This window comes from Thamnophis elegans, chromosome 1 (assembly GCF_009769535.1).
Source record: "Thamnophis elegans isolate rThaEle1 chromosome 1, rThaEle1.pri, whole genome shotgun sequence".
In the NCBI taxonomy this organism is placed as follows: domain Eukaryota; kingdom Metazoa; phylum Chordata; class Lepidosauria; order Squamata; family Colubridae; genus Thamnophis; species Thamnophis elegans.
Window position 1 is genome coordinate 9,914,551 of NC_045541.1, and position 26,692 is coordinate 9,941,242.

At 40.8% G+C, this 26,692-nt stretch overlaps 1 protein-coding gene across 1 annotated transcript in view; it reads right to left on the bottom strand.

Annotated features, from left to right (window-relative positions):
• Positions 1-26,692, bottom strand: part of PLCL1 (phospholipase C like 1 (inactive)) — a 251,306-nt gene that overhangs the window by 59,302 nt on the left and 165,312 nt on the right. The window contains exon 2 of the mRNA XM_032238169.1: positions 4,151-6,616. Coding sequence (XP_032094060.1) covers positions 4,151-6,616 — 2,466 coding nt within the window. The remainder of the gene's footprint in view (positions 1-4,150; positions 6,617-26,692) is intronic.

Here is a 26,692-nt window from a genome sequence, read left to right on the forward strand (position 1 = left end):
GCCCGGAAGGGAGGGGCCTCCCAAAGCTCTGTTTTCACTGGCTGAGGTTTGCAAGAGGCCGTCATGGCCGAAAACAAAGCCCAGGTGTCTTTGCTGTTTTCGCTGGCAGAGGCACCAAGGACCGGTCCTTCATTGTTTCCAGGGTGGGCCTGTAGGCCACATCTAAGCACCCGATGGGCCGGATCCAGCTCAAGGGCCTTGAGTTTAACATTCCTGATCTAGGCAATAACCTCTCTCTCTGGGCTTTAAGATGCTATGAAACGGTACTTTCCTCACGAGCATACAAGCCTGACCCACTTATGCTTTTGTAAAGATCTAAAATCCTGGCTCTTCCCGGGAGACTCTGGAGTAGAGTATGATCTGCTACCTGGTATTGGATTTTTGTCTTATAATTGTGACCGAGTTTTGTTTGCAATCACCTCTTCAATATATTACCACATATTATTATCATTTGTTTAGGTTGCTTGTCTATTTTTGTTATTATTGTTGTTAATACTAAAATGTAAGCTGCATCGAATTATTCCTATACTTCTTTAATACATCCATTATAATATACCAGACATTATAATGCATCATATAAAACTCATTCTCTTTATTCATATTGTAACATCCATTGCTCTGTCACCGTGATGGCGAACCTATGGTGCGCAGAGCCATATTTGCCAGCACGTGAGCCATCAGCTCCGACGCGCATGTGCACGCCAGCCAGCTCATTTTCAGCCTTCGTAGAGTGGGGGGGAGGACGTTTTTGCCCTCCCCTGGCTTTAGGAAAGCCTCCGGAGCCTGAGGAGGGCAAAAAACAAGCCCAATGGGCCACTTCCGGTTGGCCCGATGGACCTGTTTTTCACCCTCACCAGGAAAGCCTCCGATCGTGCACACATGTGTGGGCGGGGGGGATCACGCACACATGCACAGGTGGGCGGGGCACATTGCAATGTCGTTGTGGGCACGCACACATGTGCGATAGCGTGCGCGTGCACAATTTTGGCATGCCTTTATAAAAAGATTCGCTATCACTGCTCTACCAAGATATAAATTAAAACGGAAGAAGAAATGCCACAAAGAGCCGAGGTGGCGCAGTGGTTAGGGTGCCAGTACTGCAGGCCACTTCAGCTGACTGTTATCTGCAGTTCGGCTGTTCAAATCTCTCACGGGCTCAGGGTTGACTCAGCCTTTCCATCCTTCCGAGGTGGGTGAAATGAGGACCCGGATTGTTGTTGGGGGCAATATGCTGACTCTGTAAACCGCTTAGAGAGGGCTGAAAGCCCTCTGAAGCGGTATATAAGTCTAACTGCTATTGCTATTGCTAAAAGAAAAAAATGGCTAAAGTTTTGTTTTCCCCAAGCAGAAATAAATCAGTATCAAAAATCAGCTGAGCCAGCCAAACACCCTAAAAGTATTGTCTCAGTCAATCCTTAAAGGTGGCATATTCTTTTAATCCTATCCAAAGTATTGGAAATAGAACAAAGCAATTACAATAGAATCTTAATATATTTAAACCTCATCATTTCAGAGTGAGAGAGGTCAGAATCAATGCAAAACTGAACACCCAAACCTCAAAACTTAGCATTACTTTGCCGCGGGAACTGAAGCATCCACACTGGCAAATGTTCTAATTGCATCTGCAGCCTTTTGAATCAGGGCTTTTGCCTCATGAGTCCCATGTGCCCCGGAAGAAGGGCTGCAAGAAAATACTTAAATACTGGAACAGCTTTTACTTGCTCAATTTGAAAATCACCACTTTACTATTTCTGCTGCTGTTGCTTCTCAGTGAAAAGGAACACGTTCATCTTGGGATGATTTCTTTCCAAATCCTCATTCAGAGAGTATTTGATGAACAGCGCAGGGAATAAAAAAAAGCCATCCTTGGTCCAAGAAAAATGTATAAAGAAGCACAGAAACGTGCTTTAATGGAAATAAGAGATTCATGTTTGGAAATGGTCCATATAACACCATTAACATAGGAATGAAATAAGAGGGGGCAGGGATAATCCTTGTTTAACTCCTACTTGCGTGCAAATTAAGGGTGTGAGAGTGGCAGAGGATGACCTTTGACTGGCATAAGGTATCTTCATAGAACATAATGATTAGCTGTCATTCATGATTGTCAATAGAGGAAGAAGCTGGCTTTGTCTCAGGAGAATCTGTTTTCAGGTGAATAAAAGCCGAAGTGGCGCAATGGTTAGGGTGCAGGCCAATTCAGTTGACTGTTATCTGCAGTTCAACTATTCTAATCTCGCAGGCTCAGGGTTGACTCAGCCTTCCATCCTTCCGAGGTGGGTGAAATGAGGACCCAGACTGTGGGGGCGATATGCTGACTCTGTAAACCGCTTAGAGAGGGCTGAAAGCCCTATGAAGCGGTATACAAGTCTAACTGCTATTGCTATTGCATTCCCCACCACCACCACCACCATGTTGATGCATTTCCCCCAAATCAAAAAGCCTGACTTAAAATCCATTTGTCCCACAATTTTTTTTTTTACTTAAAAAAATCCTGGCATATAATTTATCGGTAAGCATCTTGGGTTCGATGTCACCCCCTTTAATGACTTTGATGGTTACAGATCATTTCCAGTCTTTAAGCATCTGGGTCTGCAGAACAATACATTTTCTACCCAGAAGAGTTCTTCACGCTTGCATGATTTAATCCCTTTAACCTTCCAGATTGGTAATGAAAAGCTTTAAGTGCATCAATTTTTGTATTTGCTCGGATGTCATTATCACTACTAAGTCAGAAACCTTTGTCATACTCCACTGTCTCCTCCTCTGTACTTGGCGTGCAGAGTTTATATTCCCACCTTTCCTAGTATATGAATTGGTCAAATATGGAAATTACCTCCTTCTCACTTTCCAATCTCTCACCAAAAATTTCCAGAAAAGTAGCAATGTTACCCCCAGAAAGTATGGGGCCTGGTCATCACTTAGCAGAGGGGCTGCCCAGAACAATCTTAAAATTTTGTCACAAATCTGTCTTGCTGTTTGTTTTATATTGTAAGTCACACTGCTATTTTTTATTTGGTCTCCAATCATAAATCACTAAAGTTTACATACTGTGGGAGAAAAAAATTATGTATCAGTAACTGAACATATTACTAATATATTTGCTCCTGCGATGGGAAATGTTCCATGACTCTTCTACAAGTAAAGCCTTGTTTTCTAAATATCTTGAAATGAAAAATTAAGAGGAAACAGCTTATCTAAACAATTGAATTGATGCTTTAAAAATACATTTATACGTGCAAGTCCATGTATAACTGGGAACTAGCTTGAGAAGAAGATAAGAGTTCAGAAGAATTTAATGTTACAAATTTGATTATGCAAAAGTAATCTCACTGTAAACATAGCAGTGTGATTTAAGGGGATTTACTCTTAAAGTACAGGTTTATAATTGTTTTATGGATTTGTAAGTATAATAATGTTCTCTAAATCAGTGTTTCTCAACCTTGGCCACTTGAAGATGTCTGGACTTCAACTCCCAGAATTCCCCAGCCAGCATTCGCTGGCTGGGGAATTCTGGGAGTTGAAGTCCAGACATCTTCAAGTGGCCAAGGTTGAGAAACACTGCTCTAAATAACAGCGTTCTGCAATTAGTAATATGTTCTAGTTTCTAGAATTCTGTATTCGTGGGACAGCACTCAAAGTATGAATGTCTCTTCCTCCCTCCCTCTTCCTCCCCCTCTCTCTCATACACACAATTGTATTGTCCAGTGCTGTGCGTGTGCATCCTCCCTTCCAGAAAAATGGGAAGGATATTATAAGAATTATATATAGAAGTGTATAAACAATGCCTCTCAAATAATAGTGCAGATATATTGTAATCCAATTTATCGGCCACAGAGGAGCACTTTAAAAAAACCAACTAGCTCCTTGTTGCAGAAAAATTCAGGAGCGTAAGAATAATATGGAGAAATTTGAAAGCCTCCAACTTCGAGGCAAGCAAAAAATCCTAAGCTTCAGTTTTTTGACACCGTAAAAATAAAAACAGCAGGCAAATTTCACTAATGGTGAGTGTATAATGGTGATTGTAATCCTAGCTATTAAAAGAAAACCTAATAACCAGGAATGGCAATAATATGTGTATTTCATATGATATTTTGTTAAACTAAGCTTTCAATTTTTATAGTAAAAAAAAAGACTCAGTTTTCCTTACCTGCATGTTCTCCCGCAGGTCAGTTGCTTCCCTCAATGGGTGTACAGCTACCTTAAAGATGTCATCTATAATCTTAAGGCTTGTGTTCCTCAGCATAGTATAGTCTCTGGTTTTCATTCCCATTCTAGCCGTCAGGCTACGCTTTTGGGGCTTTACTCCACCGCTCTGGTTAGTTATTGCAATGTGCACAAAAAGTGTAACGTGCTCCATGATCTCCCCTACGAAGGAGCGCAGAGGTATGTGTCGATAGCCTGACCGTAAACATTCCAGAGGGATCGTATATTGGCCTATGAATTCATCGCCGATATAATCGTCATCCAAGACTACGAAACGGATCATGGCAAGCTCTGGCAAGTTGATCTCAAACTCAAAGCTCTCGTCAAAAATGGGATTGTCACTGTTCTGTTGAACAGTTTTAGTCCTCTGTTCGGTACAGTCGGCGGGGATGCCGTGGATTTCTAGACACACATAAGGATCTATGACATCCCCTTTGGCACAGGCCCCCTTGGGCTTTGGAAAGTTTTGTCCGCTGATGATTTTGACATGTAAAACTTGCGGGGAAGCCCCCGGGACGATGCCTTTTGTGTTTGCACTGAAGTAAGACACCTCTTCTCGCATTACAGAAGGTCGAAGGACGTAACCACAACCCCCGTTCTGTAGAAACCATCCAGTATGTAAATCCATCATTGGCCCAGGTGTTTGATAATTCATTGCCACTATCTGGCAACCACAGTTCCAAAAATCTTGCGGGTTTACATTACTGGAATCTATTCTCATAGCACTTGGATATATTCGAGACAGAAATCTCTTATTATAATTGACAAAGTCTTCTGGACATTCATTTGCAATTTTACTGGCTTCTCCTTCACTGAAGGAACACATTTCCCAATAATTCTGACTTTTCATTGAGTTCTCAAAGTCCTTGAATTTGACTGATTTACATATAGTTACAAGATCAGAAAGCTCTTTGCATAGCCAGGACATTTTTGGGTCCCCTAAACATTCTTCAGACTTTCTGCGAGATATTTCAGCTTCTTCATCTTCGTCTGTGACTTCTCCTTCTAATAAATCCTTACCATAAGGCAGTTTCTTTCCTTTGATTATAATCTTCATTTTCAGTTTCTCTGGAGATGGCAGATACATTTCTGATGGTAGTGGTGCATCTGTGTACAGTTTGCTCCCAAAAGTCTTCTTCATTTGTTCAGCCATAGTTTTCTGCTGTTGTATGGAGCAGTGGTTTTGCAAGCAGAGAATAAGAGGATACTCTGAAGAAACAAAGGCTAATTTGTTGATTATTTCAATTACATATTTAAAGGACAGAGGTGATGCCCTATTATTACAGTTACAAATGATGGGTTCGTTATCTGGCCCATCACAAACATCCAGTTCGATACTTCTACAGCTCATCTTCAGTGCCCTGATATAGCCATTGATATCTGCTGGCCCTCGGACCTGGTCTTCTATCAGATAGGTATTGTGAGATGAGTTAATATAATAGTGTGATAAAGACTGGGTCATGTCTTGAACAACTTTTATATGTGTGGTATCAAAAATATCACATTCTGGAGACAACAAATATTGTGTAAACCCATCGATTGCAAGGAAACCTTTCAACTGCCCTTCCTGTGAAAATTCATATCTACGAATGATGTCAAGGCAAATGTCTTCAGTGATACCTGCAACCCCTTGCTCAGCTTCTAAAAAAAGCATGAGATCCTTGGCATCTACATACTCTTTGTTTTTAGATATTTGTACTAGCAAAAAATAAACTTCAGGTCTTGTACAAAGCTCTGTGTATGCTTCACAAAATTCTTCTGTTGTTACACGAGTTGTTAGTTTCTCTTTGCTCCTTTGAATCTCCTTAAATTTTAATCTGATTTTGGACTCTTTTAAGGCTGGGTTCAGTTGTTTGATTAATTCTACAGCTGTGTCCTCCAACATAATCCCATTGCCTTCAACATCTGCAGCTTCAAATACAGATGTGAGCCAAGCAAACCGTGGACTATTTTGACTACTCTCTATCAAATCCAAACATTGCTTAGTACGAGAAACTAGGTACTGTAAACCTGACACCCATATGTTGGCCACATCTGCCGAATTGGCAACTAAGTCTAGAGATTCATAATTTTCTCCATGAATAATGGAGAAGGCACAGTCTTCAGAAATCTGATCTGCAAGTCCATTGTTTCTGAATGTTTCTGTGTTCTTCCCTAATCTGATCTCTTTAATTGCAGAAATATCAAGTTTTGCCTTCTCTGAATCCTTTTTAGAGGGTTCCCAGCGAAGTGCCTGCAAATCAGGGTCAAGAGTAAAAAATCTATTATAAATACGAGAGTTTAGCCGGACTTTCTTCAGTTCACAGCCAGCTTGCATGAAGCTAATGCAGTCACTGGCGCTACTTATCTTCTTCTCTGAGGGCATGCTGCTGAAGGAGACTGTTTTCTTGCGTCCACATTTTGAAGGATCCTGTCAAGGAAAAGAAAAAGAAAATCAGTGCTTTCTGGTCACGTGACAAACTATAAATAAATGCAAAATATAAAGGTGACAATTATAGTAAACAAAAAAAAAATCATGGTAGCAACTGGTATATAAATTACAATTCATGTGCAATTATATTCCTTTTAGAATTTTGGCCTGCCACACTTTCTCTTATTTCATTATGCTGTTTCTTTAGTATAGTTGATGGGAGGGGGGAATAGACAGGAGTAGGATTGTGGAATGTATTGTTTTCATTCTTTACTAGAAGTCAAGGTCATCCTTTGTCTCCGTACTTTGACACCTGACCGGAAGAAGCTGGGCGTGGATGCCAGTGTGGAAGAAGAAGATTGGACCATTTGATGGATTGTGGGTGTGGGGACAAGATCATGAACTTTTAACTGGGTGGGATTCTGATGTCATTTCCAGTATTGGGATTAACACAGATGTGCCTAAGATGTCTGCTTTATTAAACTGGAACCAAAAGGATTGTTTTGTCTTGGACTCTGATTTAATTCTACATGATACTTGGAACGCTGACATCATGTTTCTGCTAAGCATTTTACTGTACTATGATCATTATTGTAGTATCAGATAGGCAGTCCTCAGGTTATGTGATTGTATGTCTTAGCAACAGCAATCCCATTCAGTCCCGGCTGTCATAATAATTCCAAATCATTATGTGGAAAGAGGCAGGATCTCCAGGTAAGGTGACATGGAGGGGAAAGCCAGGGGTCGGGGAGGCCGTGGGAGAGCCAGCACATGCCTTGTGCAGATGGGAGGATGCTGTGGGAAGGAGAAGTAGCAGGTGAGTGGAAAAGACTGGGAGAGGGCCAGCACAGACTACATGCCAGCAGGAGGCTGCTGTAGGTAGGAAGAAAAAGTAGGAGAAAATTTTCAGAGTTACTTGCAACCTTCCCCTTTGGCTTCCCTATTGACTTTGCTTGTGGGGAATTCTGGGAGTTGAAGTCCAGACATCTTCAAGTTGCCAAGGTTGAGAAACACTGCCTTACACTATGCAGTTCTTGAACATAACGTTTTGCTTTCCCTCATCTGATTGTCTTTCTTGTGTACTTCCTGCTTTAAAATAAGATGCCAAGGAAATAGAGTGGCACCCATCTTTAAATTTGCTACATTTTGTTATAGAGGAAGTCAGCATCATAAAACCACTTACATTAAAAGGAAGAGAGCAAGAAAGAAACACCTCTGATATTCTTTCCCAAAATATAAAGCCTTGGCCCCCAGGAGATGGCAAAGAAATTCTTCAGATCTTTTGAGAGTGAGGGAAAAAAATGACCTTGGGATATATCTGAGAAAAAGGAAACTTCAACTGTGGAGCACTTCAGTAGGTGGGTGAGCTTCAGGGGTGGGTTTCTCGCCCCGTTCCAACCGGATCGGTTGGAACGAGGCCGGCAGCGTCCTTGCGCACGCACGCGGCGCGCGCGTGCACGTGCGCATGCGTACTAGCGTCTGCGCGATGCTCCAGCTGCTCCTGGAGGATCGCGCAGGCGTTCTGCGCATGCGTGGAAAGCGCGAAATTCGAAAAAACCGGGTAAGGAGCGGGCGCGGGTGTGCGGGCGCGCGCGGGCGCGGGGAGGGCTTCGCCGTTCCCGGAAGTTACTTACTTCCGGGTTCGGCGACCAACCGGATCGCAGGGACCGGTGCGAACCGGTCGAAACCCAGCCCTGGTGAGGTTTTGTGTTAAACATTAGAGGAATGCCATCTGTTCTGAAGCTTTTGGAAATCAAGACACTGGCACAGCTCCTCTAGGTACTGCACCTGTAATGGTAGAAGGCTTCCTGTTCTGACCCCCCCTCCCTCAGCCCACACGAAAGCACTCCAAGCCAAAGATACTTTATGGAATTTATTCACAGACAGACAGGTCCTTGGCAGCAATCCAGCACAGATAAGCCTTGGCAGCAATCTAGCACAGACAGGTTCTTTACGCCTATTAGCTCTCTGGTGCCAGGCATCTAGGAACAACTCCCTTGGCTCCTCCCCACTGCTGACGTCCGGATCACACTCCCTTGTCTCCTCCCCACTGGTCCAAGGCTCAGGCGCCTCCTGGTGGCCAACCAGCCTCTCTACGCCCTGCTCGGAGTCGGAACCCTGTCCAGGGTCCTCCACATCCTCCAAAGCTGACTCATAGGGCCCCTCGCCGTCAGAGTCTGCTGGCAGCTCCAACGGCTCCTGCTGGGCCACAACAGCTTCCCATATAAGACTTGGAAGACAGGTGGAAGAGCAGAGACTACACAATAGTCAGACCAGGGACAGCTGAGCCTGCGGGGAGGGGGGGGGGTTCCCAGCTACTTATGAGCAAGGTAATTTACTACATCTCTTGTAACACGGGATGAAGCTAGAGAATCCATAAGATCATCCAGTGTATAGCAGGATGAAACACTGTTTTTCAGACAGTCCAAAGCACCATCTTTTTAAAGAAAAAGAAATAACAGATGGGGGGAAAGCAGAGGAACTCGATTGTAAGTTTTCCCTTGGGTGATAATAGAATTCCTCATGAGGATAAAGAGGAAACATTGCATGAGAATAAATGGAGATTTTTTTTTTAAAAAAAAAACACCTTACAATTGTTTCTTTGGGTTCATTTTGATAATCACTGTATAAGTAGCGCTAGATTGACAATCCAGTGTTCATTTTTGAAAAATAAAATGCCAAGGTACAAAGTACAAAAATGTACTTTAAAGTTATTTATATTTCTGCCGGTTCAGTAAACATTTGCCCAACAGAAAACAAAAAAAGCTCAAGATATTTATATGTGAAATGCAAATATGTGAACACAGCTTCTTCCACGCAAAATACAGAATTTTCAGTACTTTACAGCTACTGTAAAGAACCAAGGGGAGGCGTATGGGAGAATATAGAAGCGGTTGATATGTATATAGTGGTATTTTTATTTTTTTCATTGGGACATATAACCTATTTACATACTCAATCCCTAGTTAAATTGATGAGATTTATTTTATACTTAAGCAAATTCTATATCCTACTTAAATAAATTTAGGATTGGTGCTTTATGTATTCCTTAAAGTGTTTCTTGGATTTGTGCAGTTTATAAAAGAGCTAATAGCCAAAAGGCATTGGATATATCTGTCTTTATCTTTCTCATTTGATTTTTTTTTTTAACATTAATAGGAAAAGTAGCCAACAAATTGTAAGGGAATGTGACATCCTATAAGCAATAGCAATAACAATAGTTAGACTTATATACCGCTTCATAGGGTTTTCAGCCCTCTCTAAGCGGTTTACAGAGTCAGCATATTGCCCTCAACAATCCGGGTCCTCATTTCACCCACCTCGGAAGGATGGAAGGCTGAGTCAACCTTGAGCCGGTGAGATTTGAACAGCCGAACTGCTGAACTGCAGTCAGCTGAAGTAGCCTGCAGTGCTGCATTTAACCACTGCGCCACCTCAGCTCAACAGCTATTCATAAAATGTAGCGAGTGAGGCAAGATGATTCAGATAATGCAGTCAGATAATGAGTTGGTGACTCAGCAATGAAGAGGTTCTTAATTATTTGAATAACTACATTTTTGGCTGAAGCGTAGCATAAGCTCAATCAATGAAAACATAGTTAATATAGGTGAATAACTAATAAGCATCATTCGTTACTTTGCTTCCACTTCTAATATATCAGTAATATTACTAGAAACTTTAGTCCTCTCTTCAGGAAAGCATTCCCTCTAACCAAACTACTGCTGCTACAGGAATTAATGTAAAGTCAATTTTCCTGAAACAAATTCATAAAGTCACGCAAATGCAATCTGCAACCGTAATTCCATTTTCATTAGCATGCCGAAAGATGTCAGATTTTAATTAAAAACATTTTAACTGAAAATTAAATGTCAACAGTGATACAGAGTTGCTGTTAAAAGGATATATCAAGTCAATAACAGTCATTTTGAAAAGGAGCAGAAAATGCAACAGAAATGGTGAATAGAGGAACACAGTCTATAAAAGACCAGATTTTAACTGAGAGTTGTAGACTTTGAATATAAAATAAGAAAGCATATTGGTCTGGACCAGGGACGTGCACTCACTAGAGGCAAGGGAGGCGGGGCCACACCAGTCTCCTCAGGGAAAGGAAAGAATTTTAAATAATTTTTTAAAAATAATTAAAGCCAGGGTAGTTGCTACCAGATTTCAAGTCACAGTGGCTTGGTGTCTGCTCTCAGTATTAACTAGGAGGAGGCCAGAGAACTAGGGGCCTCTTTTGCATAAGGAATTTTTCACCTTTGAAGAGTTAAGCAAGGGTTAACAAGCAAAGAATTCCTTATGCAAATGAGGCACGTATTCTCTCGCCTCCTGTAAAGGGCATTTTTAGAGGCTTTTTAGAGTTCTCTGGGAGCAACTAGCTCAGTCTGACTCAGAGCTCTGGCCTTTCAAGAGGGGAGGGCAGGGCAGGGCAGGGCAGGGCAGGGCAGGGAGAAGCAGAGTTGAAATTGTCTCTGAAACAGCTGGAAAGGTGCGTGTGTGGGGAGGGGGGAGGAATTCAAAAAGTTTGATCAGAAGACAGCAGGGGAAGAGAGGGGGTATGGCAGAGGAGCTGTTTTCAAGCCTTTGGAAAATATATCCAATCCAACTTCTGTGTTTGTGTTTGAGAGTGAGTGAATGAGAGAGGGATCCAAGTTCTCTGTGTGCGTGTGTCTGTTTGAGAGAGGGGGGAGGGAGGGAGAGAGGGAGGAAAGAGGGGGAGGGAGAAGAAAAAACTTATTTTGCAAGGGGGAAAAAATGCTGTCGCTTTAAATCGGAACTGAGCATGCCTGGCTGTGGAATTCTGGGAGTTGAAGTCCACAAGTCTAAAAAGTGCCTCACCAGGACTAAAGCTGACCGCACGTCACTGGTCTGGACATGCTGGCATTTTATAACACTTCTATCACCAGCAAAACTCATCCTTTAAAAAAAAACACACTAAGAGATCAGAAATTTCCCAGGGCAGCACCTAAATGAACAAAGGGATATATTTTAAATAGATGCATATCCGTCTGGTTATGTGTATACAGGTAAGTTGCTCATGTAGATAGAATTACAGTGGGAGTTGGGCCATAGCTCAGGGGGAAGAAAGACACATGGATCATGACAGCATTAAAGTTATTTCTTTTATGGTGTAGAAATATTAAAGTAGAATATTAAGTGAAGTAAACCTCACACTTAATAAATATTATGTATGGTGGATCTGAGTATTTTTCCTTTGAATTCAAGCCAGATGAAAGACAATTTTCTAACTATAGCACTTATACTATAACACTGCACACAATGTTAAGTGGGGAGGAGCAGCAGTTCTGGCAACCAAAGAATGAATGTTAGATACATCCCATTTTTCCAAGATTACCTTGCGGAAAAACCAAGTGCATCGTGTTTAATAATAGAGGAACAACTCTATAACTTTTTAGCAATAGCAATAGCAATAGCAGTTAGACTTATATACCGCTTCATAGGGCTTTCAGCCTTCTCTAAGCGGTTTACAGAGTCAGCATATTGCCCCCAACAACAATCCGGGTCCTCATTTTACCCACGTCGGAAGGATGGAAGGCTGAGTCAACCTTGAGCTGGTGAGATTTGAACAGCCAAACTGCAGAACTGCAGTCAGCTGAAGTAGCCTGCAGTGCTGCATTTAACCACTGCGCCACCTCGGCTCTTTTCAAAAAAAGCACTTTATTTAAGAAAGAAATCATTTGCCCATTTATTTTGGAACCAGGAAGAATTTTTACAAGGGATTAGCTACATCTTCTGGTTCTTCCATAGATACTGCTTGTTCCATCCACTTTATGTACGCTGATGGATAATAAATATTATTAATGCATGCCTGCTCCTGGAATGTGTTTTGATGACAATCTAATCAACAGCTATTCAAAGAGCAGGTTCTAGAAATCATATCTCATTTCATGTTTATCCAGAGTACAGTAGCCAAAATTCTTGAACAAACTTTTTTTAGAGGCTCCCCTGAAGCTGCTTTGTGTAGTATTTATCATTATTATCATGATTCCTTTTACTATGATACAATTTTAATCTCCAAGACACCACAAAGTATATTTTGAGAACTCTACGTTCAACTTGTGCCCTTGTGACCTCTAGACTGGACTACTGCAACATGCTCTACATGGGGCAGCCCTTGAAGAGCATTTGGAGACTTCAGCTTGTCCAGAATGCAGCCGCGCGAGCGATCGTGGGTGCACCTCGGTTCACCCACATAACACCTATCCTCCGCGAGCTGCACTGGCTGCCTATTGGTCTCCGGATACGCTTCAAGGCGCTAGTCGTCACTTATAAAGCCCTTCATGGTATTGGACCTGGGTACTTGAGAGACCGCCTGCTGCCAATTACCTCCAATAGACCGATTAGATCCCACAGATTAGGCCTCCTCCGAATTCCATCCGCTGGCCAATGCCGACTGGCGACCACCCGGAGGAGAGCCTTCTCTGTGGCTGCTCCGACCCTTTGGAACGAGCTCCCCATGGAGATTCGAACCCTCACCACCCTCCAGGCCTTCCGCAAAGCCCTTAAAACCTGGCTGTTCCGACAGGCCTGGAGCTAAAGAGTTTTTGCCCCCCTTCTCGAATGGTATGGTTGTTGTGTGTTTTTAAATTTTGTATTGTTATGTCTCATCTTTTTTATCCCCCTGTCTGTACCCCCTTCCCTGATTGAATTGTGAGCCGCCCTGAGTCCCCTTCGGGGAAAAGGGCGGCATATAAATGAAATCAATCCAATCCAAATCCAACTTCCCAGGCAAATCTCAGCATTAAAACTGATGCAACAAGGATTTTCCACAGCTTAGTACTTGCGTTTTTCATGTCAAACTCTGCTGGCACCATCAGTAAATTGTTCCCAAAGGCTAAGCCTATACATTTACTGTGGTTCTCAGTACTGTATTTATTAGTGAATCAACTTTTCCTTCTTTTCATCACATCTAAGGATGAAGTAATTTTAAAAAAAATCTAGACAGCTGCAATCCTATTCCCATTTTCATGATGGGCCTGAATTCCAAACAAAGAATTCTGCTATTATTTTATTTATAAAGAAATAGTACAAAGGGTGGGATCCACTCCAAAGACCTGTCTGGTGTATGTTTTCTAAATATAGTTGTTGCTCTGAGAACCTAGATCAGTGGTAGTCAACCTGGTCCTTACCGCCCACTAATGGGCGTTCCAGCTTTCATGGTGGGCGATAGGGGTTTGCTGTAACTCTGCTTTATAAATTGCATTGTATTGTATTGTATTGTATTGTATTGTATTGTATTATTTGTATGCCGCCCTTCTCCGGGAGGACTCAGGGCGGCGAACAATTCAAGGGGGAAAAAAGGGGGAACATAAAAAGACAAAATACAAATAATAAAAGTAGACAACAGTCGCACAGCCATACATGTCGAGAGGGGAGGGAACTCATCACCCCCAGGCCTGCCGGCAAAGCCAGGTTTTGACGGCTTTTTGGAAGGCCTGGAGAGAGGTGAGGGTCCGAATCCCTGCGGGGAGTTCATTCCAGAGGGCCGGAGCATTTACTTATAAAGTAAAGTTACTTCCCTGTTTTATAAATCACCATTACTGTGGAACCGGTGGGTGGTTAGAAAATTGTACTACTAACAGAGATACAAAAGTGGGCGGTAGGTATAAAAAGGTTGACTACCCTTGACCTAGATTAACAAATATGTAATAGTCCTCTCTGAGAAAACAATTCCATCTTGAAGTAGTGGTGGAAGAAATTCAGAAGTTATTGGTGCTTCATCAGTGGAGGCTTTTAAGATGAGATTGGACACGCCCACTTGCCTCCTTGCTTGAGCAAGGGGGCTGGACTAGAAGAACTCCAAGACTTCACTCTACTCCATACTCCATTCCATTCTACAGAGAACTTTTTCAGGTCTCTTGTTTGTCAGCCACTGTAACCATTGATATCTCATGAGTAACCAAAGAAGAAAACAAAACTACGAAGTATTTTTTCATGCTACAGAAAATAAGACAGAAATTATATCTTGGAATAAATCTCATGAAATTCAAAGGACACCATTCTGAATAGAGATGCGCAGGATTAAGCCGCAAGGCAAACTTTGGAGTTCCATATCGTTTCAGGTCAGAGGGTAACAATATAATTTCATCACTATGAGAACAATACTCTTGAACTGAAATACCTAAAACAGCAACAAGAAAACAGCAATCTGCTCTTTCAAAAACAGATAATTTTAGCTAATATATATATAGCAATAGCAGTAGACTTATATACCGCTTCATAGGCCTTACAGGCCTCTCTAAGCGGTTTACAGAGAGTCAGCATATTGCCCCCAACAAACTTCCATCCCACAATCAATTATACTACTGTGTTTCCCTGAAAATAAGACAGGGTCTTATTTTCTTTTGACTCCCCGAAATAAGCACTTGGTCTTATTTTTGGGGAGGTCTTATTATTTTTGAGGTGTAGGACGGAGCAAGCGTGGTCACCTCATGGCTGCTGCTGTATTGCAATATTTTTGGGGAGGGGCTATTTTTGGGGGAGGGCTTATTTTAGCACATGCTCTCAAAAGCCCGATTGGGCTTATTATCCGGGGAGGTCTTATTTTCAGGAAAACAGGGTATCTCTTAATTAATCTTTCTTATCTTCGTGAAAACATAATGACTATTCTAGTTTGTGCTGAAGATGTGGAATAACTCTGAGGCTTATTTAGCAAGAAATACTGGCAAATTATGTAAGGCTATTAAGAGTTTCATAACAGGAAATATTTTTAAATGCGTTGATTAAATCATGGGAAATGACTTTGAGTGATCAATATACATCTCTAATCTCATCAAAGATTTCCTGCAGAATAAATGCATTTTATTTTCTAGTGTCAATTATTAGTGCATTAGACTAATCTTAAAGACAAAACAGATGATGAAAGTAGAGTAACAATCAATTTTTCAAATGGTCCCATGCAGAAATGCCACATAAAAACTATAAATCATTTCCATAAGTGTATTACTTCCGATATGGTTATATCACAAATGCGGCTGAGCTAGTTGAGCATAGATGTTATGAACAGATCTCCAACATCCATACTCCATAGGCTACCAAACCTTTTAACAATACTGATAAGCAGGGGGCGGGAGGAAATCTCTTAAAAGATTTAAGAAATTATTGCCATTGGATACTAATCATATGAGCATAAATCTCTCAGTGGGCTTCAGGAAAGGACTGAAGAAGCAGCATCTTAACTTTACATCCAGATGAGTGTGTCCAAAATATGAGGAACTTTCTTTTGTTCCAGCCTTGGACAACAACATTAAAATGTTTGCCATAACAGTAGGCTGTAATAATGGGGAACAACATATACATATATGTATTATGTATTATTGGTCATAATATTGGAACAACCGCAGGAATCCAGTATGGTTTTAATGAATACGATTAATCAATATGGTCAAGTGTCGGGTTTTAAAATAAACTTAGGAAAAACCAAAATATTAGCTATAAATATGAATATTAAACAAAAGGAAGAATTAGGAGTGATGCTAGGATGTGAGGTAGTTAAAAAAGTCAAATATCTTGGAGTTAACATTTTAACTTCAAATGGGAAATTATATAAGCATAATTATGAACCACTTTGGCATAGCATACAGACAGAGATGAAAAAATGGGAGAAATTGCACTTATCTTTGCTGGGTAGGATAGCGGCAGTGAAAATGAACATTTTACCAAAATTTTTATTTCTTTTCCAAATGTTACCTATACTTAAAAAAGATGCGAACCTTTTAGAATGGCAGAAGGGTATCAACAAATTTGTGTGGGCAGGAAAGAAGCCGAGGGTAAAGATGAAAATAATGCAAGATGTACGTGAGAGAGGAGGATTGAAACTACCTAATTTAAAACTATATTATGATGCAGTGGCATTATCTGTAATTAGTGATTGGACTCATTTAACCAATGATAGAATATTGAATATTGAGGGACACGATCTGGTATTTGGTTGGCATGCTTACCTGTTATTCAACAAAAAATTGGATAAGAATTTTAAAAGTCATATTTTAAGAAATGCTTTATTGCGGGTTTGGAAGAAATACCAATATAAATTAAATGACAAGATACCCATGTGGGCAATTCCTAGACACGCAATTGAAAATATGAATACAGCACAAAAACAGGACAGAATTACTTACAGACAGCTTCTTACCTCGGAAAGGGGGGTATTACAATTAAAATCTTTAGAGGTATTAAAAGAGGAGAAGGTAGTTCAAACATGGTTTCAGTATGGGCAATTACAGGCTAGGTGGAAAATAGATCAAAAAATTGGTTTTATCCAAGTTGAGGATAATCTGTTTAAACAAATAAGAGATCAAAGCTTAATGCATATAAAGAGGATATATAATGTATTAATACAGATGGATTCGGAAACAGAATTAGTTAAAGATTGTATGATAAAATGGGCTCAAAATATTGAGGAACCAATAATGTTGGATACATGGGAAAGAATCTGGGTAAGAAATGTGAAATTTACACAAGCTCAAAATCTGAGAGAAAATTTTTACAAGATGTTCTATAGATGGCATTTAGATCCTAAAAAGTTGGCTTCTATGTATCCGAATGTACAGCCTAAATGTTGGAGGTGTGGTTCTCTCGATGCTACATATTATCATATATGGTGGACCTGCCAAAAGGTTAAGGCATTTTGGATAAAAATATGGTGGGTCATGCAAAATGTTTTTAAAAGAAGGATAAAGTTTATTCCTCAGTTATTTTTACTAGGTATATGTACTGACTTTACAGTGGTAGAGACCAATTTGATTCTGCACCTGATAACTGCAGCAAGACTGTTGGTGGCGCAATATTGGAAGAAGGAAGACTTGCCTACAATCCAAGAATGGACATTGAAAGTAACAAACTTAGCCGAGATGGCTAAAATATCGGCATATCTCAAAGATCATTCAAATGAGATATATAAACGAGACTGGAAAAAATGGATTGACTATATACAAAATAAATACGGGACTAAGAAATTCCAGTTAGCCTATGCTTAAGATCAGAAATGATTTAAACTGTTAAAAGTCAGTTCAGTAAGAAGAAGCTAAGGTCAATCTAGAATGTCATTAATTTCTTTATTTCTTTTTTCTCAATAGATTTTAGACTGTGTTAGTTAAAAATCCATACCGTGTACGGGTTCTGGGAAGTCGGGGGGGGGGGAGGAGGAGGGGGGGGGTGGAGGGAGGGAGGGGCACACACAACAAAAAAAAATTGTACTTCAATGTCTTAATGATTGACAAATGATGACATATTTGTGTTTTTTTTAAAGAAAAATAAAAAAGTTCTGTTTAAAAAAAAAAAAGAAAATATTCAAAAAAAAACATATACATATGTGTGTGTGTGTGTGTGTGTGTGTGTGTGTATGGAAGAGGGGAGAGAGAGACAGATGCACATCTCATTAACAGCAACAAAGAACATGTTAAATATAATTTTCTAAACCTTTTCTAACAACTGATGGTTAGAACATCAATCACATTGCTGCTTAGCAGACATTATTGTACATCAAAAGGTTCTTAGTCTGTTCATTAAAAAAATATATCAAACAAAGCAAGTGACATTGTTCACAATATAATGCATTATATCGACTGCAGCTATGCACACTTTCTTACAAAACCATATAGACCAACTTGGCACTGATTAGAAGCAAAGGTTAGTGATTTATGCAGAATTAACATAGCTTCACTACAAATAAATTATTTGTATGTGATTAATCATCCCGATTAATAATGAGGATGTCACGCTGTTTTTTTTTGTTTTGCCAGCTGTGCTAATATTCTAAGACAGTGTTTCTCAACCTTGGCAACTTGAAGATGTCTGGACTTCAACTCCCAGAATTCCCCAGCCAGCATTTGCAAATGCTGGCTGGGGAATTCTGGGAGTTGAAGTCCAGACATCTTCAAGTTGCCAAGGTTGAGAAACACTGTTCTAAGACATACGGTAGGCTGATTCTTCTCTGTAAGCCTACTGCGCAGGTATACTCCAAGGAAAAACCACGATTCACCCCTCATCAAACACAGGGCTGAATTTACAACCCTCACAGACGAAATAAATATTATTCAACAAAGAAGTTTCTGTAGAGAAAAAAAGCTACATCTCTGAGATTCTAAATTGAATCCAGTTCCCTGTTCCTAGATGATAGTGATGGTGAAAAAAATAAATGAGATACAACAATATTATGCAATATTTATTATTAACTCTAGTGAGTTTAGCAAGACGGACTATCTATTTTTTTAATTGGTTGGTTTATTTAATAATTGCAAACCACATTTCGCCCTCTTTTTGTTGTGAAACTCTCAAGGCAATTTATATAAATCTGTGATCCTTTCCATGTTAACCTTTGACAACCCTAGTTAACATGAAACCTATGAAGTGCTCCAAGGTCAACTGATGGGTTTCATGGTTGAATGAGAGGTGATCCACGTACTTGCCTGTCCTGTGTATTATATCACACGGTCTCTGTTTATTTATGGTTTTAAATCAAAGGAGAAAGATTGTGTTGAGATTCTCATTCCTTTCCCAGGATGTATTTGAGACTTAAATTGTGCCTTTTGGAGATCATCTGATGCTGCTTTTCCTGGATTGCACCAGGATAAGATTATGGAAAATGTAAAGGCCTTCCTGCACATAGACAAAGGGAAATAGTTTGTCCTTAAAAAAAAATTACTATTCTAAGAATTCTATCTTAATACTCACTAGATTTTTCCATAAATAATGTTTTTTTTAAAGTTCAAATATCCAGTTTCTGCCCTAGAAATGTAAGTATACAGCACAACAGCAGGTATATCACATCATTTTCCATATTGTACTTTGCTAGCCAATGATAAGCTATTGCTTAAACTAAAGCTGCACTGGCTATCTATTGGTCTCCGGATATGCTTCAGGGTGCTAGTCGTCACTTATAAAGCCCTTCATGGTATTGGACCTGGGTACTTGAGAGACCGCCTGCTGCCAATTATCTCCCAAAGGCCCATTAGATCCCACAGATTAGGCCTCCTCCGGGTTCCATCTACTGGCCAATGTCATCTGGCTACTACCCGGAGGAGGGCCTACTCTGTGGCTGCTCCGGCCCTTTGGAACGAACTCCCCGCGAAGATTCGGACCCTCACCTCCCTCCAGGCTTTCCGCAAAGCCGTTAAAACCTGGCTATGCTGGCAGGCCTAGGGTTGACGAGTTCCCTTCCCCCCTCGAATTGTGTGACTGTTGATTGTCTTTTTAAATTCTCTTCGTATTTGTTTGTGGTATTACCTTCTTGTTTTACACCCCCTCCCCTTTTGGGTTTGTTAGCCACCCTGAGTCCCGCAGGGAATAGGGCGGCATATAAATGCAATAAACCTTCAAACCTTCAAACCTAAAGTATTATATCTATTTATCCAAAGTAAAGTTAGTACAATATAATAAATCAAGGTTAATTGAGAACAGCTCTCCAATACAACATCCTTAATCAGATAGAGAAAAGTAATCCCCAAATATATAAAAATAACTTAAAATTGAAGAAGGAGAATAAACACATTTAAGGTATCTTTTAACAACAGGTTTTGGGAGGGCCTAATTGGAATATAACCACATATATTTTCAACCCAGTAATGGGCTATTCATTAGTTTGAGCCAATTAGCAAGGGTACCACTCAAGTGCTTTCCAGAAGAGATTATCTGAATGTACTTTATTATAATAAAGCATTATAAATAATTTGATGTCAACACACAAGAAACCCATTAGTGCAAATAAACTGCTAATTAATTAAAACTATGCTTTGACATTTGAGCAATACTGTCTTCTACAATTTCAGCTGCTTGAAATCACAAGAAATCTAAACTAAAGCCAACACAATACTTATTAACCTATTACTTACAATGAATTTTACATCAACAAATAATCAAAAACAACATTTTTATCATGCAAATCTGGAAGGAAGGGAGGGAGGGAATTCAGAGTATTTTTCTGCCAAATAATAAGCATATTGTCTACCAAATAAATTTAGCTGAAATCCAAGTTAAAGCTATAAAAACAAGTATGTATTAGGTATTTTAACTTTTCTGTCCCTTTATCTTAGAAAATTATGGTTTCTACATTAATATAAGCTCTGTGAGATTTTAAATATATAAAATATGTGTATCTATTTAAAGGATGGGGAGCACACAGAGTACATGAAGTCTCTAACACCTTTGTCATGAAGTCCAGAGACCAAAAGACCATACTATCAATTTCTCAAAATGGCAGAATAACTTTCTGCTAATGCTCAATAAGACATAAAGAGAAATACATGCTTTTAGTTCTGATGAACCAATACCATAAATATTACTCATCATTATGACTTCTCTAAACGTTGTTCGCCAAAGTGTGAATATGTTTATTTCTAAGTTAAAAGGGGTTAACTTAAGTAATATTGTCTTCTATAGAGTCCATATCTTGAAATAGTTTCCTGAACCACACAACCGAGTACCCTTTGAATTTTGTAAGATAAAAGATGTGGAAAGCTAGTCTCAATGCATACACAAATATTTAAGAAAAAGACAAATGAACTAAATTTGATTTCTGTTCTTCACAATCCATACTATCCGCATTCATGGAGATTGCACCTATAGAGTGCAACTGACCCATATTCATGGTGGTTGCAGTGTCCAGGGTCATGTGATCCTCTAACCTTCTCACAAGCAAAGTCCATGGGTAAACCCGGTCACTTAATAACTGTGTTACTAACTTAATAACTGCAGGGATTCACTTAACAATTGTGGCAAGAAAGGTCATAAAATGGGACAAAATTCACTGAACAAATGTCTCACTTAGCAACAGAAACGTTGGGCTCAATTGTGGTTGTAAGTTGAGGACTACCCGTATTGTTGAGCCAGGTACCGCCTATACTCGGGATGGCGAACCTATGGCACGGGTGCCAGAGGTGGCACACGGAGCCATTGGTCAGGGCACGCGAGGCGTTGCTCTGTCAACTGGCCAGCGCGCATGTGCGCTCTGGCCAGCTGAGTTCAGCCTTTTTAAAGCCATTTTTCACCCTCCCCAGGCTCCAGAGACTTTATAGCAATAGCAATAGCAATAGCAGTTAGACTTATATCCCGCTTCATAGGGCTTTCAGCACTCTCTAAGCGGTTTACAGAGTCAGCATATTGCCCCCAACAACAATCCGGGTCCTCATTTTACCCACCTCGGAAGGATGGAAGGCTGAGTCAACCCTGAGCCGGTGAGATTTGAACAACCGAACTGCAGTCAGCTGAAGTAGCCTGCAGTGCTGCATTTAACCACTGCGCCACCTCAGCTCCCTAGGAGTCTAGGGAGAGTGAAAAGAGCCTCCCCGCCCCGCCCCGCCCCCCCGAGGCTTCAGAAGCTTCTCTGAAGCCTCTGGAGCGCAAAAAAAATGGCCCTATGGGCAAACCAGATGTTTGGGAACGGACTTCCGGTTTGCTCGTAGGGTCGGTTTAAGCCTTCCAGGTGCTTCAGGGACCTTCAGGAGGCTTCCCTGAAGCAATAGCAATAGCAGTAGACTTATATACCGCTTCATAGGGCTTTCAGCCCTCTCTAAGCGGTTTACAGAGAGTCAGCATATTGCCCCCAACAATCTGGGTCCTCATTTTACCCACCTCGGAAGGATGGAAGGCTGAGTCAACCCTGAGCCGGTGAGATTTGAACCGCTGAACTGCTGATCTAGCAGTAGCCTGCAGTGCTGCATTTAACCACTGCGCCACCACTGTGCATCCGGAAGGCTTAAACCAGCCCTACGAGCAAAACGTTTTTGCCCTCCGGAGGCTTCAGGGAAGCCTCCTGAAGGTCCCTGAAGCCTCAGAAGGGCCTCCAGGGGAGCGGGGGGGGGGCTGGTTTCACCCTCCCCAGACTCCTATAAAGCCTCTGGAACCTGGGGAGGGTGAAAAAAGCATACAAAAAATGAGGGGAGCGCCTCTCATGTGCGCATGCGTACGGGGGGGTTGCACGTTGCATGACCCCCCTGTGCTCCTCCCTTATGGCACGCGAGCCAAAAAAGGTTCGCCATTGCTGGCCTATTCTATAGTTATGGTTTTGGGTTTTCCTGCCTAACCTTACCTTTCACCAAACTGAACTGCATTTTGTTGGATAGGACCCAAACCTAAAGTTTGCCAAGTTTCTTTTGAAACTTGAGTCAATCTTCCAAAATGTTAGCAATCCCCACCACCCAAGCATGGTGTTGTCTGCAAATTTGATGAGTTCCCTTCTATTCCCTCATCTAGATCATTTATGAAGATGTTGAAAAGCATCGGGCCTAAGAGAGAATCTTGAAGTATCCCTTTGCATGCTTTTCTCTATACAGATGTGTTCTGACCCCCCTCATCCCACACCAATACACACTCCAAGCCAGTGATCGTTTCTAGTGATCGTTTCAGATGCTCACAAAACTTCTGTTTTCATTATCTTTTCCAGAACTTCTATAGATATTGATGTCAAGCTGACTGATCTGTAGTTTCCTGGACCCATCTTTCCCCCCTTCTTGAAGATATTAAATACATCAGCTCTTTTCCAGTCCTCCATAGTTCCCCTGTGCTTCAGGAGCTCTGAAAGATTTTGTTCAGTGGTTTTGAGATCACATCTGCTAGCTCTTTCAGTAGCCTGAGATATAAACATCTGGCCCTGATGATTTGAACTTGGCTAAAGTGGATGTGTGTTGTTTTAACGATTTCTTATCTATTTTGACCTGCATTCCTCTTCTGTCTGCCACTGTGCTGCTTAGAATTATATACAATATTATTTCAATATTCATCTCTGATGGAGTTACATTACAAAGAACAGCTTCTGAGAGCTGTGAGGGAGAAGCTTCTATCATGTTGAAATATACATGTTATTCTGGGAGGAGCAGCAAGCGAAGGGCTCCTCCCTTCCTTCAGTTCATGTACAGTGAAAATTCAAGTTTAAGCATAACAGATTTGTTTAAAATAAACTGAATGTTCTTTCTGCTCCTTCCACTCTTTGAAAGAAGTCATAACTTTTTGTTTCTATATTTACTTCTGCCTCTCTTTTTTTACATCCTCTAAACAAAAGGTTCAGAGTAACAATCACTAGAAGTCAATGAGAGCACATCACACTGTTTTCCCATGAACTATTTTTATTATTTCATACATGCTGTCTTATGGGCATTTTCTATGGAAGCTAAATATCCTTATAAGATTCCACTGACATTTAGAAGGGTGGTTTGTTTGATGAGGAAGATGCTTATTAATTTTGTCATTCTCGGCATTCTCTGTACACAGTGCTTAACATCTGGGCTAAAGTTCAGATCAGTCGCAGATTATCTAGAAACCTTTTGAAATGTCAACCACCATTTGCATTAATTTGAAAGCTAAAACAATACTATTTTCCCATAAACCTCTCACAATATTTTGGAAGTGAATGCTAAAAAAACCAACATAGAAGAGCTGGGAAGCTTCTTTCTAGCATAATATTGATTTCATTGGAAAGTGACTAGTCTATATGTCCACCGTTGCTAGTTTATCCAGGTCCCATGTACACAGATAAAACAAAACAAAGATTTTATAAAAAGATGACCTTGGGCTTCTAAAAAAGAATGACAACAACACATTCCACAATTCTACTCCTTTCTATTCCCCCCTCCCAACTACTACACTAAAGAAACAGCATAATGAAATAATAGAGAGTGTGGCAGGCCAAAGATCCTAAAAGGAACATAACTACAGGCCTCACAATATGCCTGTTTCATGTAAATGTACGGCTGAATCTTTTAAAATAATTGCAACTCAAGTAGAACTATAATTACCACAGAAAAGAAAACCATGTCTAAATGACCAATGTTCTTGAAACTTCAGGTCCCAGCTCTCTATTCTTTATATAGCCGTCCATCTTATTCAGAGGTGAGTTCCTACCGGTTCGCACCTATTCGGTTCGTAAAATCTACCGAACCGGTTAGAAGAGGTTCCACCAGTGGACCCAGAAAGCAGGCCACACCTACAGAAGAGGTTCCAAAAAATTTTGAAACCTACCACTGCTACACAGAGAGAGAGAGAGAGAGAGAGAGAGAGAGAGAGAGGGAGAGAGAGAGAGATATGGAGGGAGAGAAAGACTGACACAGAGAGAGAGAAAGAGAAAGGAAGGAAGGAAGGAAGGAAGGAAGGAAGGAAGGAAGAAAGAAAGAAAGAAAGAAAGAAAGAAAGAAAGAAAGAAAGAAAAAAAAGAGTGAAGGAAAGATTTAAAAAGAAAAAAGGGAGAGAGAGACAAAAGAAAGGAGAGAGAGAGAGAGAAAGAAAGAAAGAAAGAAAGGAAGGAAGGAAGGAAGGAAGGAAGGAAGGAAGAAAGAAAGAAAACACATGGCCGGCAAGCCACTCCCACCAGGTCACATGGCTGGCAAGCCACTCTCACAAAGGGGGCCACACCCACAGAGTAGGTTCCAAAAAAATTTGAAACCCACCACTGATTTTACTAAACAGGATTCTGCACTGTGTAAAAGAATCTACAAATCCCTGTAGTAAAGACTAAGAAATAGTGAACAAAACTTCAGAAGTTAATTGCTCTTTATAAAAACAGGATGTTCCTAAATTGTGCCTATGCCATAAATATTGCTTCATTATGCTATTACATTTCATTTGCTCTAACTTTTATTCTGGAGTTCTTGGTGTTCTCTGAGCTAGAATATTTGTCTGAAGACATTTCATTACTCAACTAGGTTACAACCGTGTTTGTGAGTGTGAGGCTTGCTCCACAAGTGTTGGTGGGTGGCTCTACAATAGCTTGCTGTGCCAAGTGTTGGTGGGTTTGTGGTTTTCTCCTTAGTAGTTCCTTGATTGCGATTTGTTTTCTCCTGGATTATGTATTTGAAGTTAATCCTTGCTTCTCTGGGCGAAGGCTAGAGAGAGTATGTTCTGGTCTTCTTGTTCCCTTCTTACCTTTTTTATTGAGAGACCGCCTACTGCCAATTACCTCCCAAAGACCCATTAGATCGCACAGGGTCGGCCTCCTCCGGGTTCCGTCTACTAGCCAATGTCACCTGGCTACGACCCGGAGGAGGGCCTTCTCTGTTGCAGCTCCGGCCCTTTGGAACAAACTCCACGCAGAGATTCGGACCCTCACCTCTCTCCAGGCCTTCCGAAAAGCCGTTAAAACCTGGCTGTGTCGGCAGGCCTGGGGTTGATGAGCTCCCTTCCTCGCTCGACAGGTGTGGTTGTTGGCTATCTTAAAGGCTTGTCTTGTATTTGTGTGTTCCCTTTCCCGTTTGAGTTGTTCGCCGCCCTGAGTCCCTGTAGGGAATAGGGCGGCATATAAATAAAACAAATCTCAATCTCAGTCTCTCTATTGCCTCTTTTGAATGGCGTGTAAATATGTTTTATCTTTATGTGTACTAATGGAGCATTTATCTGAATGCCAAACTTGCAGGAATGCCCTAGTGCTTGGGATTTAGTTTGGTCTGGAATGCTCACAAATTCCCAGTTTTCCTCAAAACTATGGTAGAGTCTATCCATGACATTGAGTTTTTATCATATCTTCTGATTGGTAATTGGTGTTCATGGATGCATTCGACTAGCATAGTCTTCTGTCTGTCTGTCTTTTCTACATGGGGTTATTACTGTCCTTACACTACATCTTGCTGGTAATTGCTGGGGGGGGGGTCTTCTTGGACTACTGGGTCTTTTTATTTATTTACAATATTTTGAAGGGCTTTATTTGGCTTGTGTGCTACAGTGATGTGTGTAGTTGTCAGTTTGTGACATCTGAGATTTTTTTGATGTATCATACTGTTATTTTTTTCATAGCATGTGTTGGTTAGGCTGTAGTGATTTGAATAGTCAGAGACTATTCGATAAAGTTGTATGGGTATTCATTTTGTTGAAAGATGTTGTATTGGCCACATCTTTCCCAGTGTTAGCATTCTGGGAAAGAAGTTACTTTTAGCACCCAGCGTTCTCCTAGGTCAAGATAATGAAGGAATGGGATTATCATCTACTTTCTCCAGTGTAAACTAGCAAAATCAATAACTTTGTAGTAGTAAAATAGCTGGTAGTAGCCTGCCTAGCCAGCTCTTCTTAGGAGTTGCAGGAAGGATGTAGTGGGAGCTAATTTAGGGGTTCCACCACAAAACCGCGGACGACAAA